The sequence below is a fragment of the Mustela lutreola genome, chromosome 3, assembly GCF_030435805.1.
Source record: "Mustela lutreola isolate mMusLut2 chromosome 3, mMusLut2.pri, whole genome shotgun sequence".
Classification (NCBI taxonomy): Eukaryota; Metazoa; Chordata; class Mammalia; order Carnivora; family Mustelidae; genus Mustela; species Mustela lutreola.
Window position 1 is genome coordinate 100448719 of NC_081292.1, and position 14462 is coordinate 100463180.

At 44.4% G+C, this 14462-nt stretch overlaps 1 protein-coding gene and 1 long non-coding RNA gene across 3 annotated transcripts; one reads left to right on the plus strand and one right to left on the minus strand.

Moving 5' to 3' along the window:
- Positions 1 to 493: 493 nt before the first annotated feature.
- TEX51 (testis expressed 51) lies at positions 494 to 3610 on the minus strand. Of its 2 annotated transcripts, XM_059168932.1 has the most exons (8): positions 3380 to 3610; positions 3206 to 3280; positions 2875 to 2964; positions 2618 to 2635; positions 2445 to 2528; positions 1237 to 1312; positions 1106 to 1151; positions 494 to 688 (listed from the first exon to the last, which is right to left on the minus strand). In XM_059168932.1, the coding sequence occupies exons 1-8, from the start codon at positions 3579 to 3581 to the stop codon at positions 665 to 667; spliced, it is 615 nt and encodes a 204-aa protein (XP_059024915.1). In that variant the 5' UTR covers positions 3582 to 3610; the 3' UTR covers positions 494 to 664. The 2 variants fall into 2 exon arrangements, with proteins under 2 accessions (XP_059024915.1, XP_059024914.1); XM_059168931.1 differs by lacking the exon at positions 494 to 688 and having other exon boundaries at positions 2618 to 2964.
- LOC131828082 (uncharacterized) lies at positions 1951 to 13817 on the plus strand. Its single transcript, XR_009352225.1, has 4 exons — positions 1951 to 2037; positions 11938 to 12034; positions 12326 to 12403; positions 13659 to 13817. It is a non-coding gene; the product is annotated as an uncharacterized LOC131828082 (long non-coding RNA).
- The last annotated feature ends 645 nt before the right edge of the window (positions 13818 to 14462 follow it).

Consider the following 14462-nt stretch of genomic DNA (forward strand, 5'->3'; position numbering starts at 1 on the left):
GGAGGAGGCAAAGCCCCTGTCTATTCCCACTACCACAGGCAGAGTCAGGGAAACCTCACTGTTAGCAGCACCAGATTCACTGGGGACCTGGGTGTTGCCAGGCTGGGCATCTTAGCCAGAATGTCAGGGAGGTCTGTTTGAATGTAACTTGGAGCCTGTTTTCTGAAGCCTTTCTTCTCCTAGTCCCTGGGCCATGAGCTGGCCTCTCACTGCTTCTGTTCCATACCTGGGCACAGGGACCGAGGCCATCTCTGCCTTCATCTTTAGTGCTGGAATTAAGTGAGACTGGACTGAGCCTGTGGAGTTACCACTGCTGGGACCAGAGCAGTAGGAGAAGGGTGTTTCAGAAGAGTAAGGGTGCTGGGCCAGCAGAGGGAGGGTGAGAGGAGGGAACAAGCCCCTTTAGGACCTTATGGAGATGATCTCAGTGTCAGCTGGGTCTGTCCCTACCCCACGGGAAGCCGATGCTATAGTTCATCAGAATAATAGGAGGATGTTTTAATGAAAGGCATTTACAAGGCATGGGCACAGGAAAACCACAAGACAGAGTGTAGTCTTTTGGACCACAGGAATGCTACCACCCTCTGTTGGAGAGTGTCAGGCAAGGGACAGTTACTGGAACTCAGAGATGAATGAGCTTCCTGACAGCAACTGTGATCTTGGTTCAGACCAGTGGACTGCTGGGTTCCTGCTGAGACAAGAAGCAGGGCATTTACACCCCCACCTTCTGCATGCCATTGCCTCTGTCCCTCTGAACTCTTGCTGGCTAAACCTAACCAGAAGCAGAGAGCAGGAGGGCCACGTTGATTGTCTATATATGTCAGGGAGTGTGGTGGCCCCTGTGGGGAGAGGGTCTCCAGAGGGACAAGGACAGCTATAGGTGGAGGGCACGTTGTGGAGATTTGCCGCCACTGTTTCCTGGTCCCCTGGCCCTGAGTGTGTACTCTCATTAAGAGGATATGGGGCCTCCTGAGCCCCAGCCTTGATCCCACTTTGCTCTGGATGTCACACTCTGGGAGCCAGGGTTGAGACCTCCAGCCTTGCTACCCCCAGCTTTCCCTACTTGGGACACCTACATTCTGTCAGGGGTCTCCATTCCCAGTACCTTTTCAGCTTCCTTCTTCCTCTTCCCATGCCAGAAAATGTACCATCTGGGCCAGGAAACAGAGTGGAGATGGGTCAGTCAAGGAGTAGGTTTGTCTTCTCTGGGGATGCTAGGGCTTGAGAGTCACTCACCCACTTCCAGCTATGGCTGCCAGAAGCAGAATAATGCCAAGGCTCACAAACCATGCGAGGATTCTCCGGCTCCTGGCTGGGGGGTATAAAAGGGGGAGCCAGGTGTTTGGGGGGGCGGGCAAGGAGGGCCATCTGGGCCCAGAGAGACTACATTCTTTCCTCCTTGTATTTGTCCACTCAGTCATTTGTTTGCAAACACTTACTGAGCACCTACTGTATACATGGCATATATTAGAGATAAATGAGACATGGTCCCTGCTCTCTATGAGGTAGGCTAGCAAACAATTATGGTGTGGTGTCCCAGGGAAGCAGAGGAGGACAGAACAGAGGAAAAGTAGGAAGGCTGATGAGCTTCAGGCGGGGGAGCTTGTCAGGGAAACCTTCTTAGGAAGTAGGGCTTCTGACTGGACTTTGAAAAACAAGTACGAGTTCAGTTTTGCTCCCATGGTCAAGTGAAAAATTGTGCTGTAGGCAGAGGACACAGAATTCAAAGAAAAAGTTTGAAGTCATCTGTATGTACAGCATGTCAGTAGCTCAGTGTGGCTGGGGAGGAGTGGGGTGGTGGAAGGTGTGTAGGGGATATTTGCACAAGGCCTTCCGAAGAGCTAGGCCTTATCTGGAGAGCAGTTGGGCTACAAACAGGGTGTGTCATAGGAAGATTTGCTCTTTGAGAATGTTCCTTGGTTATTGAGTAAGATGTGGCCAAGAGGGGCAGGGAGGCCAGCTGAGTGACGCTAACATAATCCAGATGAGAAGTGAGGATGCCTGAGGAATGGTGGTGGATACTGCAATGAAAACATGGTAACACATTTAAGAATTATTTAACAAGATTTGGTGATTGCATGTCTTGACTATAGGGGAGGGAAGTTCCTGGTTTAGGAGGCTTAGGGCTTGTGTGGGGTCATTTGCCGAGAGGGACCCTGAGGGAAGAGCAGATTGGGGGTGGGGGAGTTGAGTTTGAATATGTTTCCAAGCATGCTTGCTTTGAGGGCCCGAGAAACCTCCAGGGGAGATGTCCTAGAGGCAGATGGCTTTATGGCTCTGAAGTTGGACATGTGGCATCAAGAAATCCCAGGAATTGCTATGTTCTCTGGATGGACAGCAAAAAGAGCTTGAGGCTGAGCAGAGGAGGAAGACAATCCAAAGACAACAATGACCCAGGATGGAGTACGGGCAGGTTGGATGCAGGATGGCTAGCTGCCACTGACCTGGGCAGAGAGTTGGGTCTTTGCAGGTAAGAAGGTGTGTCTTGCAGCTGGCACAGTTGATGACCTCCAATGTGGGGTGGAGTTCTGTTAGAGAGGATAGGCAGTAGCCTTAGCCAGGGCCATGTGCCCCACACCTCTCATTCCCCCACCCCCAAGTCCCCATACGTACTCACCACAAGACTTGTTACAAGCTGCCCAGGAGGGTGAGATGATAGAGAAACTGAAGTGCTGGGGGAGGCAGACAGAGCCACAAAGGGTTGGAGTATCATCAAGAAAGGGAACTTGGAGAAGGTGTGGACAGGCGCCCAGTATGTAGGCAAATGGGGATTCCTGGGGAGGGACATTGGAGGGGCTGCAGACTGGGCTCTGTTCTCAGTCTTGTGAAAGGTGAAGGGCTGGGTGGTGGGCAGGGGCCATCTCCACCGCTCACCCTTCTCCTTCAGCTTCTTAGACGTCTCATTCAGCCTGTTAGTAAACACCTGTTTCTGAACATTAATCTCTCTCAGAAGTGATGGTTTATCTGAGTGGAAAAGGAAGAGAGGAAGAGGTGTGTTCATCATCTACATTTTATAGGTGGAAACAATTACATAACTCAAGATTGGGAATTCGAGCCAAGTTTTTCAAACAGTAACTGCACAGAGCACATAGATGCTGGGTCAGTCACCACTCTTCACCACATATCCCCACCCCAGGCCAGCAGGCCCTCTAGAAGTGCCTTGGCGTTCTGGGTTTTGTCAACAGAAGCCTGGGGGCTTCCTCACCATCTCGAAACTTCTTAATGGCTTCATCTATGTGATTGAATAATTTGGCTGTTGCTTCCTCCATATGGGCATGATCTGAGAATGAGATGTGGGATGAAGGGCAGTTGGGGGTATAAGATCCCAGGTCAGGTAAAGGGCCCAGCCCTGTTCCCTAGTGTCTAGGCTGTGCCTCACCAAGATACCAGGGTTCTGGGAAAACATAATCCTTCTTCAGGAATAGGGAGTGGATGCTTTGGGAGAGATCTCTGGGTGGTCCTGGGGAGCCCCATAGAATCTGTAGGTCATAGTCTATCAATGCAGGCAGTTGTGGCCAGCAGTGGAAGCAGCTCTTCCCATTGATGGCAGGCAAGAGACAGGCAAGCAGAAGCAGCAGCATCTTCTGGGGTCTTCACTCTATGCTCTTAATACCCTGCCTAGCAGTTCCACATGGAATGATGGTAGTCCCTCTCCCTGGAAACCACATTCTCTTTGCAGAACAAAGGTAAATTCCACAGGGCACAGTGAGGGCCAGTCATGATACAAAACTAGGCTGTGGTGCCAGAACGAAGTCAAGGTCTCAATATCTCCCTCTGAATATGAGGTCACTTATGTTCTTGGGGAGGATTCTTGTGAGGATCAGAGAGGTGGCTGTGCAGTCTTGTGTTGATGATCAGCTCTCCTGATGGTATTTACCATGTATGACACAGTTCAATTGGCTGAAATTTGAGAAGTCAGGAGGGAACAGCACAAAGAGAGGGCTAGTTATGTAAAGAACATGATTCACTTTTCAACATAGAGACGGTCAGCCAAGGGGAAGCTTATGGAAAATATATCTTTTTCATGGCACATATCAATTAGCAGCTGTCTTGTGCCTGCCCAAGCCAAAGGAACATAGCTATTCCTACCACAGTGTAGTATAGACACACTGTAGACAGAGTTCAAGCCTGTAACTGGATGTACAGAGAGAGAAGTCATCTTTGGGCCAGTAGTTCTTGTGTGTAATGTGCACTGAAGAAAAACAAAGCTCCTTACCTGTGGGTAAGGTGTGGTAAAGAAAAAGCCAGTGGAATATTTGTCACTGCTTAGCTGGTAAGCTTTTTGTCTTCCATGCCAGCTTCTGAGTGTCTGAGGCTGGATTATGAGCAGCTGAAAGCCACCAGGCATTTGAAGAATGCGTCTTACATGAATAGGAGGAAAAACAAAACAAAACAAAACAAAACCCTAATAGCAAGAAATCAAAACAAAAGCAAACAAAAACCATAGGAAAAAGAAAGGGTACAAAGATTTGGTGAGAAACAAAAGAAAACTTAGAACACCACTATTTAAATAAACTATTGCTTTCTCCAGACAAGAAGAGACAGCTATGTAAAGGAAAAATAGAATAACAAAAGTTATTGGAGATTAAAAATATAATAGCAGGAATTCAAAAAAATTCCATAGAAGTGTTAGGAGATAAAATTTTAGAAATCTCCCAGATAGAAGTACAGAAAGACAGACACAAGAAATAGGAAAAAAAGATACATTAAATAGTCAATCCACGAATTCCAATATCCAGCTATTATAAGTTTCAGAAAGAAAGAACAGAGAAAATTGAGGGAAAAATTATTCATGATAGAAATTTGGTAGGAAGTATATATGGATAGGAATTTTATCTTATAGGGAGAGGAATTTGGAGGACAGGCATCAAGATTTGCCAGAAGAAATAGTTGAATTGGTAAATTCCATCAGGTGGGCTCTGAGATGAGAGAGTGATTCTGAGTACAACACAGCTGATGCTTTCCCAATGACTGGGCAGTTTTGAGATTAAGGAATTAGCATACTTTTTCTACTCAGGCCATGCTCTGGAAGGAAGGTCCCAAATCAGGACTGGAAAAAACAGTGCTCCCTCCCCTGATGTCCTGGATACCATTCAGAGGTATATAATTATGCAAGTCAGTAGCTTACAATGTTTGCCATCACTTGTGGTGAAAGGGGGGCTCTGCCCAGCCTGTGTGAAAACACAGTATTGACAGAAATGATACAAGGAAGAAATTTTAGAAAGCCATGTATTTCCATATTGAAGGGGCCCACTGAGCAGATATTGAGGGGTAAGAATAGGGAAAACCACACCAAGGCACAGAGAAAAAAAAAAGACCATGTGCAATAATCAGAATTACTTCAGACTTCTTAAGAGCAATGTAGGAAATAGTAGACAATGGAACAATTTTATATTCTGAGTAAAAATGTATCCATGTTATAACTCCATACTGAGGAAAATGTCAGGGAGGAAGAAAGACTATTTCAACCAGACAAGGTTTAAAATTAAACTCTATTATCTTTTCTCAAACTATTGGGGGATATGCTCCAACTAAATGAACAAAACAAGGAAACAAGATGAAGACATGAAGTCAGGAAATGGAAAATCTAACCTTGCAGAGAGGTGAGAAGAACCTCTATAGTGACACCCTAGAATGACAAGTGGTCCAGACTGTTTGACTCTCCTTGGATGAAGAAAATCCTGAAATAGGCAGCCTAGGTCAGCCTCCTCTGGGACTGGGTTCCTTTTCTGACTTTCTTTGGTATTATTTGTTCTCTTTTGCTTTTCCTTGGCAGAAATAGTCTTTTCTCAAAATGGAGGTGGTGATGTTCAATATTCAGGATTTTGTTTTGGGCAGTGAAATAATCGGAGTAGGTCTTTAGAGTGCTTTGGCATCAAGCTATCAGGAAACCCCTGCTGAAGTAAAGGAAATATTCTGTAAGAGGCAGTCATACTTGTTAGAGTTCTACCCTAAGATTTGGGTTTAAGCCCTAGAGTGTGCTACATCTTCCTTTACCTTAGTTTCTGCTTGTCCTCTGGGAAACTTGTGAGGGTAGGTTTCAGGCGTCACTTTGTCCTTGGCCCAATACCATCTAAATTCACCTTGGCCTCCTAGTGTTAGTCAACTAAAGTGGTGCTGACACTTTGAAGTGGTAAAGATTTTATTTATTTGTTTGACCCACAGAGATCACAAGTAGGCAGAGAGGTAGACAGAGAGAGAGCAGGGGTGGGGGGGTGAGGTGGAAGCAGGCTCCCTGCTGAGCAGAGAGCCTGATGCAATGTGGGGCTCGATCCCAGGACCCTGAGATCATGACCTGAGCTGAAGGCAGAGGCTTAACCCACTGAGCCACCCAGGCACTCCTGAAGTAGTATTTAAATATAGAATCACAGAGACCATGGGCTTGGGGAGCTTTTGATCCAACACATTGCCTATGACTGGTAGCTCTTCACATCTTCATTTTCTAGCCTCGACTTGCTTGCCTTGATTTCTCTTCTTATTTCTGATTAATTCAATAGTTTGTTGTATACTTGGAATGAATTAGGATTTTGGATTGAATTAGAAGTCTAAATAGTAAAGGCAGCCCTTTCCATTGCTAGGCATCTTGGGGGTATTAGAGCCGCCTTCTGTATATTGAGATCACATCCATCCTGTGCCTCCTGCAACTTGGGCATGTCTCCTAACCCTGACAAAGGAAAGCTCATGCAGTTTTTGAAAACACAAATAAAGCTGCTTCTTTGAGGCCAAACATCCCTCTGGCCCAAGAGGTTTGTTTGTTTGTTTGTTTTTAGGTTCCCATCTTAGAATATGGTTTCCTGTCCCCTCCCCCCACATTCTGATTGCTTTCCTTTCAAACCATTTCTTTCTGCCAGAGAGAATGGTATTGGCAAAATTGTTTGATACCATCACACATAGATTTCCCTGCATATTGCTTCATAACCAGTTACCACAAACTTAGTCGCCTGAACAACACACATTCATCATTTTATGGTGTCTTATAGGTCAGAAGTCTGGGCAAGGCTCACCTGGTCTCTATCAGGGTCTCACAAGGCTGAAATTGTGATGTTATAGAGTTGACCTTGAACAACATGGGTTGTAACTGTGTGGGTTTAATTATAAGTATAATTTTTCTTTTCAACAAATACATTATAGTACTATAAATGCATTTTTTTCTTCTTTATGGTTTCTTAACATTTTCCTTTCTGTAGTTTATTGGAAGAATAAAGTATATAATACATATAACAGGAAATATATGTTAATTGCTTATATTATTGTTAGGCTTTAGGTCAATAGTAGGCTACTAGTAATTAAGTTTTGGGGGAGACAAAAGTTATGTGTGGATTTTCCACTGTGTGGAAGGGGTTGGTGCCCTGAATCCTTATGTTGTTCAAGTGTCAAGTGCATATCCTAAGCTAATCAGAGGAATGAAATCCTTTATATTCACAACACTGCCTTATGTTCAGGGGCACAGGATTATACTGGGTATGGAAAACAGGGGACAGGAATATTGGGGATCATCACAGATGATCTTTGGATCATACTCTTTGGATCTGTGGTAATGTCACTAGCCCCCCTCCCCACATATTTAGTCACCAATTTGGGTTATGAAACTATGCCTCCCCATAGCCCCTTAGTGTGAAAATAAGTTAGTTAGAGGCATAGCTGCATTGGCACCAACTGACACCAATTACCTGGAGTTAGTGCATACTCCATAGGTTGAGGACACCATCTATCATAAGACTGACCTCACTTCAGACACTAGCCACAGGGTCTGGGGTTCTAGGCCATCTTCATTTCTTACCACCTGGTTACAAATATGGGTTTTCCCACTATCCCCCCAGGTTTCATGATTTGCTAAAAAGACTCACAAAACTCAGGCAAGTGCTATACTTATGATTATAGCTTTATTATAAAGGATAGAAATTGGAAACAGCCAGATGAAGAGACAAATAGGAGGGTCGCAAATGTGAAGTTTCTGTATCTTCAGGATGCCTCACCCTCCTGGTACGTTCCTTTTCCAGGAAGCTCACTTGAGCTTCAGTGTCTACAATTTTTATTGGGGTTTCATTGTATAGACATGATTGAGTCATTGGCTATGTGATTAAATCCAACCTCCATCTTCCCCCTCCTCTTAGAGGTTGGGCTGATACCGCCTGGATCAAAGTGCAAACACTCTAAACACATGGTATTTCTGGCCTAGCCAGATCCTGTCTTGAGTCACTGCCTTAGCATAATGTCAGCAGTAAGCACCCCCATAAGTAGCAAAGACATTCCTATCACTCAGGTTAAATCCAAGGATTTAGAGATTACCTCCTGGGAACCAGAGAGAAAGGCCAGCCAGATTCTTTACCACACAACAACAGCACATAAAGTTATTTCTGCTCATTAATATTTTGGCTTGAATACACCTGGATCCAGTCTTTGTAATGCTTCTGTTGGAACCTTCTGAGAGGTTCTCAAGTTCCAGGTCCAAGCTTTTGATTCACAGGTGCTGAATTGTGGAGATAGCAGGATAGTAGCAATGAGAGATCTAGGGACAAGTGGAACATTACAAGGTCATCTATTTTCACAGAATGCACAAACACATTAGCTTAGTTGGTCAGCAAAACTAGCTTAGAGGTTATTGGCTTGTAAATCCAGTGCAGTTGTTACAAGGAAGCTTCGTTGAAAGGGTGTTTGATAAATCCATGAAGTTAGTGTTGCCTTGGTAAATGCCTTTACAAAAGATTGAATTTAGTTTTTTGATTTTTTAAATGAAAAATAAAAAGAAAAAATCCTCACCAGATGACCTATCATAAATGAAATATTCATTTCATTTTCTTTCTGGTTAAAACTCATGTCTTGAAATGCTTTGTTGTATCTACTTAGAATGATCAATGGAGATGCCTGGGGGGACTTCTCCTGTAGAACTTGCTGCTAGAGAAGATTAAAATTGCATGAAGCCACTCATGTAATTTTAATGACCATCAAAAAGAATTTTGACTAGAATTGGGAGGAATTTAAAGTGAGATGCTTCTTCTGGGAAAGGCTGAGGCCATGGTCCTTTGGTATTGAAGGAGGCGTGATCAAGCATCTATAGGACATTTTGTCTTCCACCTCTGTTTCTAGTTAGAGACATTATTTCTACCATCAAGGGTTAAGGAAAGAACGTCTGCAAAACTAGGAGCTCCTGGCCATCTTCTTGCTGCTTCTAGAGAATCATGCAGGGTAAGAGATGGGCATGGACTTAATGGGGCTCAGTGACCCATGTGTTCTTCCTAGGAGGAATGAGCTGAGGCCCAGGATGGGAACTGATGAAGGTTCAAGTGCAGCATTGTGCTTTCCAGACCAAGGCTTACCACCGTATACTTATACCGTCTATCTCTCAGATTTTCCATTTTATGCTCACTGAGCTCCTGCATCCATAAAGCCTACTCAGATTTTTCCATCTCAGTGATTTCTACATCTTCTGATCCCTCAGAAGGCCATGTCTAAGTTTTTCATTAGGTAATTTGTTATCTGCTGATTTAGGGACACATTTTTTTTTTTAACTATTGATTTAAAATGGCATTAAAATCCAGTATAAGCCATACTGCCCCCCAGACCTTACCATCCTGCTTTTAAATATGGGGTCACAATCACAATAACATTTCTCTGGGTCATCTCGTTTTTGCAAGCTCTCTGCTCTTGTGGCTCTCCCACTGTCAGTAGTTTGGGAAGCCCTCAGGTCATGTCTCCCCTGGGGTTGTGAGCACAGTTTATTTTATGCAGCTGGCCTGAAGTGTCTCCTCCTCTTTCTGATGCTGGGCTCCCCATTGCCACGCTCCACACACAATGTTCTTAGCTTCTTCTTCCTTATTTTGGATGCAGGGGATTCTGACTTTTTGCTGGGAGCCCAGAACTCTCCTGATTCCCCTATGAGGCCACAACTACTATCCCAAAGAAGAAAGAGAAATGGCTCCTCTCATTCAATCACAAGTTCAAAGCAGAATGTCTGTGTTCTAAGGCACTGGGGTAATTCTGATATTACTTGCTTTCTTCCAGTGGTTACATGTAGTAGCCCTTGACACAAGTTTGCTCATCTCCTCTCTTTGTTTCTTTCAGTAAGTTCTTTCTCATAGGCTCCTTGAAAAAAAGACTGGGACCTTTCCAGAAGTCTCCAAGACAGGTCTGATTTCTAAAGTAAATGTGGCAAGTAGAGACAGTGGGTTCACTTATGCTGATCAAAAGTGGTCTTTTTTTTTTCTTTTAAGATTTTATTTATTATTTGAGAGAGAGAATAGACAAACGGGGAGCAGCAGAGGGAGAGAGAGAAGCAGGCTCCTTGCTGAGCAGAGAGCCGGACATGGGGCTCCATCCCAGAACCCTGGAATCATGACCTGAGCCAAAGGTAGGCACTTAACCAACATAGCAACCCAGGTGCCCCACAAGTGGTCTTGATGGGACAAGTCTCCAGTTTCCAAATGGAATATTTGTTTTCCCTGGAGAAGAAGGCAAATAGGCAGAGAACTCTCAGGTATGGTAAGACTCCATCCTCCATGGCTTTTTGGTTTTTGCTGCTTAAGTAGAGCAGAACAGGGCCTTTGGCTGTCAGAAGGCCATAGCTATGTTGGGAACTAGAACATCTTCTCTCCGCTGAGCTGGCCATTGAGTCTGTTATGGCGTACAACTGAAGTTAGGAGGATGTGCTAATGCCAAGAATTTTGGACACCTTTGAAGGACTTAGGGACTGCCTGTCCTTTAATAAAACAAGAGATACTGGGGTCATAGGTCTATGTAAAGCCCTAAGTACAGACGTGTTCATCAATAGGGGAGGGACACAGCCTTAAGGCCAATGGTGGATGCACAGAGCTGAGGAATCTGCAAGGAGGAATTAGAGGCCTCAGGCAGAGCAGGAAACCAAAGTGGTGGTAGCCTGCTCCTGCCTGAAGTTCTTCAGTCCTGGGGATAAGAACACAAAGAAGTTTTTGGTCTGCAAGTGGACTCTATGCAAACCCTGTCAGCCACGCTGAGGGTCACAGGTTTAGGGCCCCAGGTGAATGGACGCCATGACCACTGCCATTCATTACTATCTAAGAAGCAGTAGAGATGGAGTGAAGAGATAGACTGGGTTTACTGTGGTCCTTCCTCCATGTGGAAATGAGGGAACAGGGAATAAATGTGCATGCAATCTTTCCCGAGTTGTATTTGGGTTTGAAATCTTGCTGACATTTCCCTGTTGTATTATTTTGGGCTAGTTTCTTCATGTCCCTGATCCTTGTATCTTCAAATTTAAAATGGGGATAGTTAAAGCACCTGGGGATTTTGTGAATATGTGTTATCAAGTGCTTAACGTAATGTATGTTATAAATTTCTCTTCAGTCCTTACCCTTCTCTTTGGGTGGACCTGAATTCAAATGGATCCTGTTGCCAAATAACAATAACTAAGCACTGTGAAGTGTGTACTACTAGGAATGGTGCTCAATCACAACAGACACTGTTAGATGTGCACAATCAGTGGGTATCCCCCTGCTAGAGACCAGTGTGCAGGGTACAGAGGGATGAGTTTTGTCCTATTGGGGGCTGAATAGCCATGTGACTGGCAACCCAGGCATGCCTGTTTGCAAGCGCACACACACACACACACACATGCACGCACACACACATGTTTGCACATACTATGGTATGCGTCTTACTTAAGGGTTAACTAGTATAGATGAGTAGCTGACTGCTGTTGATTTGCATCTGGGAAGTAGTCTTTAAACACTTAGGCCTGCAGGACGCTGGAAAACAATTCCCCTGGATCCAGAAAAAATGGAGATCTAGTCAGTCCTGAAGTGGTGGGGTGAGTGAGTGGGGCCACTGTGGGTGCAGGCTGGATGAGACTTCTTGAGACCAGGGAGAGCCTTGCAATAGAGAAGTCCAAGTTCCCACTTGCTGGGTGAGCTTTCCCAGCCTCCTCTGGTTGTCAGGTGCTACAGTCCTTTCCCATCCATCTAGGAAACATCATTGATTGTGCCTGAAGCTTGCTGAGAGCTGTGCTAGGAGCTCCACAGAAAAGATGGAATGAAGAGCCTTCTACTATGCCTGGGAGGAGGTGGGTGATTGCTTCCTCTGGGATTTTTATGTTGCTCAAAGCTAAAGGGTGGGCAGTAGTGGATGTGAACCGTGGGGCATGAGGTCTAGCCTGGAGCGGATGCTCAGAAGAGCTAGTTATTAGGGGCTGGACTGGACCTAGCTTGGCAGCTAGTTGGAGGACACAGGAGAGGCCTGGAGGGTTCTTTTTATCTTGTTGGGAGCTAGGCTGTGCTGTCTGCTGCCTGTCAGGCCCTGTTCTGTGCTTCCATACTTCTAGTAAACCCCTCCTCCCATTCTTCATTCTCTCTAGCCACAGCTGCAGCCAGGGATTCCCCAGATCCTTGGGATATATCTTCTGGTTGAAGTCCCCCCAAGGCAGTGGACAAAGGTAATCTGCTCTGGGTGTCTCCATGGAGGTGAGGGTGATATGCAGCATGCTCTCATGCCTCTTTCTACTCCTTTCCTGGCTTCCACACCTGACACCTGCATATTTTCACCGCCTTCCTAGCCATAGCTGCTTTTTGGGAAAAAATATGCTCCTCCTCACTTATATTTCAATATGTACCAGGATGTCCTTTCTGTTGGGAGTATTTGACTTCCTTGCTGTTGAACGAGAGGCTTTGTACTCTGTATTTTAAGCTTCAAGGGGACACAGCTATCATTTCAGAACCCGCTGTGATCCAGGTGGTTTATCCACATAATCACATTTAATCTTTACAGTAATTATATCAGTCCAGGTAGGCAAGGTCGGGCTCTAACCACACACCCTCACCTTTCAGTGGCCTGAAAAAAACAAAGACCTATTTGTCCTTTATGGTACTTATCCATATGGGTTGAATGGGTCTCTGATCATCAGAGCCACTCAGAGATTCTGACAGATAAAGCAGTCCCTCTTTTGGATCTTGTGGAACACCATACCAAGGGGAGAAGAGAGTGTGGGAGGGTCTTTTGTGGGTACTTAAAGGCTCTAACAGCATAAGCAATAGAGATTGCTTCCACTCACAAGTCACAGGTAGATCTAGCCATAGGGCCTTTCCCAACCTCAATGATGTGGGCACTTACAAAGCTGTGGTCACCTTACAGGCATGACATTTTATAAAGTGACTGGAATGAGCCTTTCTGTTAAGATGCCTTCCTCCCCAACTGGCTCCCCATACCCTCCCTCCCACCCCTTGGCCAGAGGAGAAGCCGCATGCTTGGTTACCAGTGAGGGTGATCACCACATCAGCTTTGGAGGCAAGGGGGAGCATCCCTATGTGACATGCACCTGATAAGAGTTACTTCTGTGGGCAATGTGACGAGACAGCAGGTAAAAAACCCAGATCTCTCTGACCTGAAGATCCACTGCTCAGGGTGAATAGTTCTACTTTTTCAGCTTGTTAGTTTTTATTATCAAAGGTCACTTATAGAATCCTAAAAGTTTTTTAAACTCACACAGAGCTCCAGCCTAGAATATTGTTATGCCAACTACATGCAAAAGAATGCAACTGGACCACTCTCATATACCATACACAAAAATCAACTCAAAATGAATTAAAGACTTAAATGGAAGACCTGAAACTATAAAACTCTTAGAAGAACACATAGTCAGTAAGTTCTTTGATATTGGTCTTAGAGATATTTTTTTGAATCTTTTTCTCTAGCAAGGACAACAAAAAGAAAAATAAATAAATGGAACTACATCCAACCAAAGAGCTTTTTGCACAATGAAGGAAACGATCAAAATGAAAAGGTATTTGCAAGTGATATATCTCATAAGGGGTTAATATGCAAAATATATAAGTAACTGAATTCAGTATTTAAAAAATATGATCTAAAAATGGGAAGAGGAAGTGAATAGACATTTTTCCAAAGAAGACATCCAGATGGTCAACAGACATATGCAAAGATGCTCATTATCACTTGATCATCAGGAAATACAAATCAGAACTACAATGAGATAACACCTTGCACCTGTCAGAATGTCTAGTATCAAATACAAGAAATAACAAGTTTTGGTGAGAATGTGGAGAAAAGGAGACCACTTTTTACTGTTGGTGGGAACATAAATTGGTACAGAGGTACAGTCTTCCACTTATAAAATAAAAAAGTCTTGGGATGTACTGTACAGCATTGGGAATACAGTCAACAATATTGTAACAACTTTGTATGGTGACAGATGGTACCTAGACTTACTGTGGTGACCATTCTGTAATATGTAAAATTTGAATCACTATGTGGTGCACTTGAAACTAATACAATATTGTTGATTCAATTATTCTTAAATTAAAAAGAAAAATGTCATGTTCTCAGGAAATTCAAACAAGAAGTATTTGGGGGCAATTAGAAATATTGGTTGCTGTCCTGTCCCTGCTGTTCCTCCAGCAGTGCCCTGTCGCTCAATCGGAATGCACTGAGCCAGGAAAAGAAAGATTATCTGGATGGAGCTCTACTGCATGGGTGAGCTC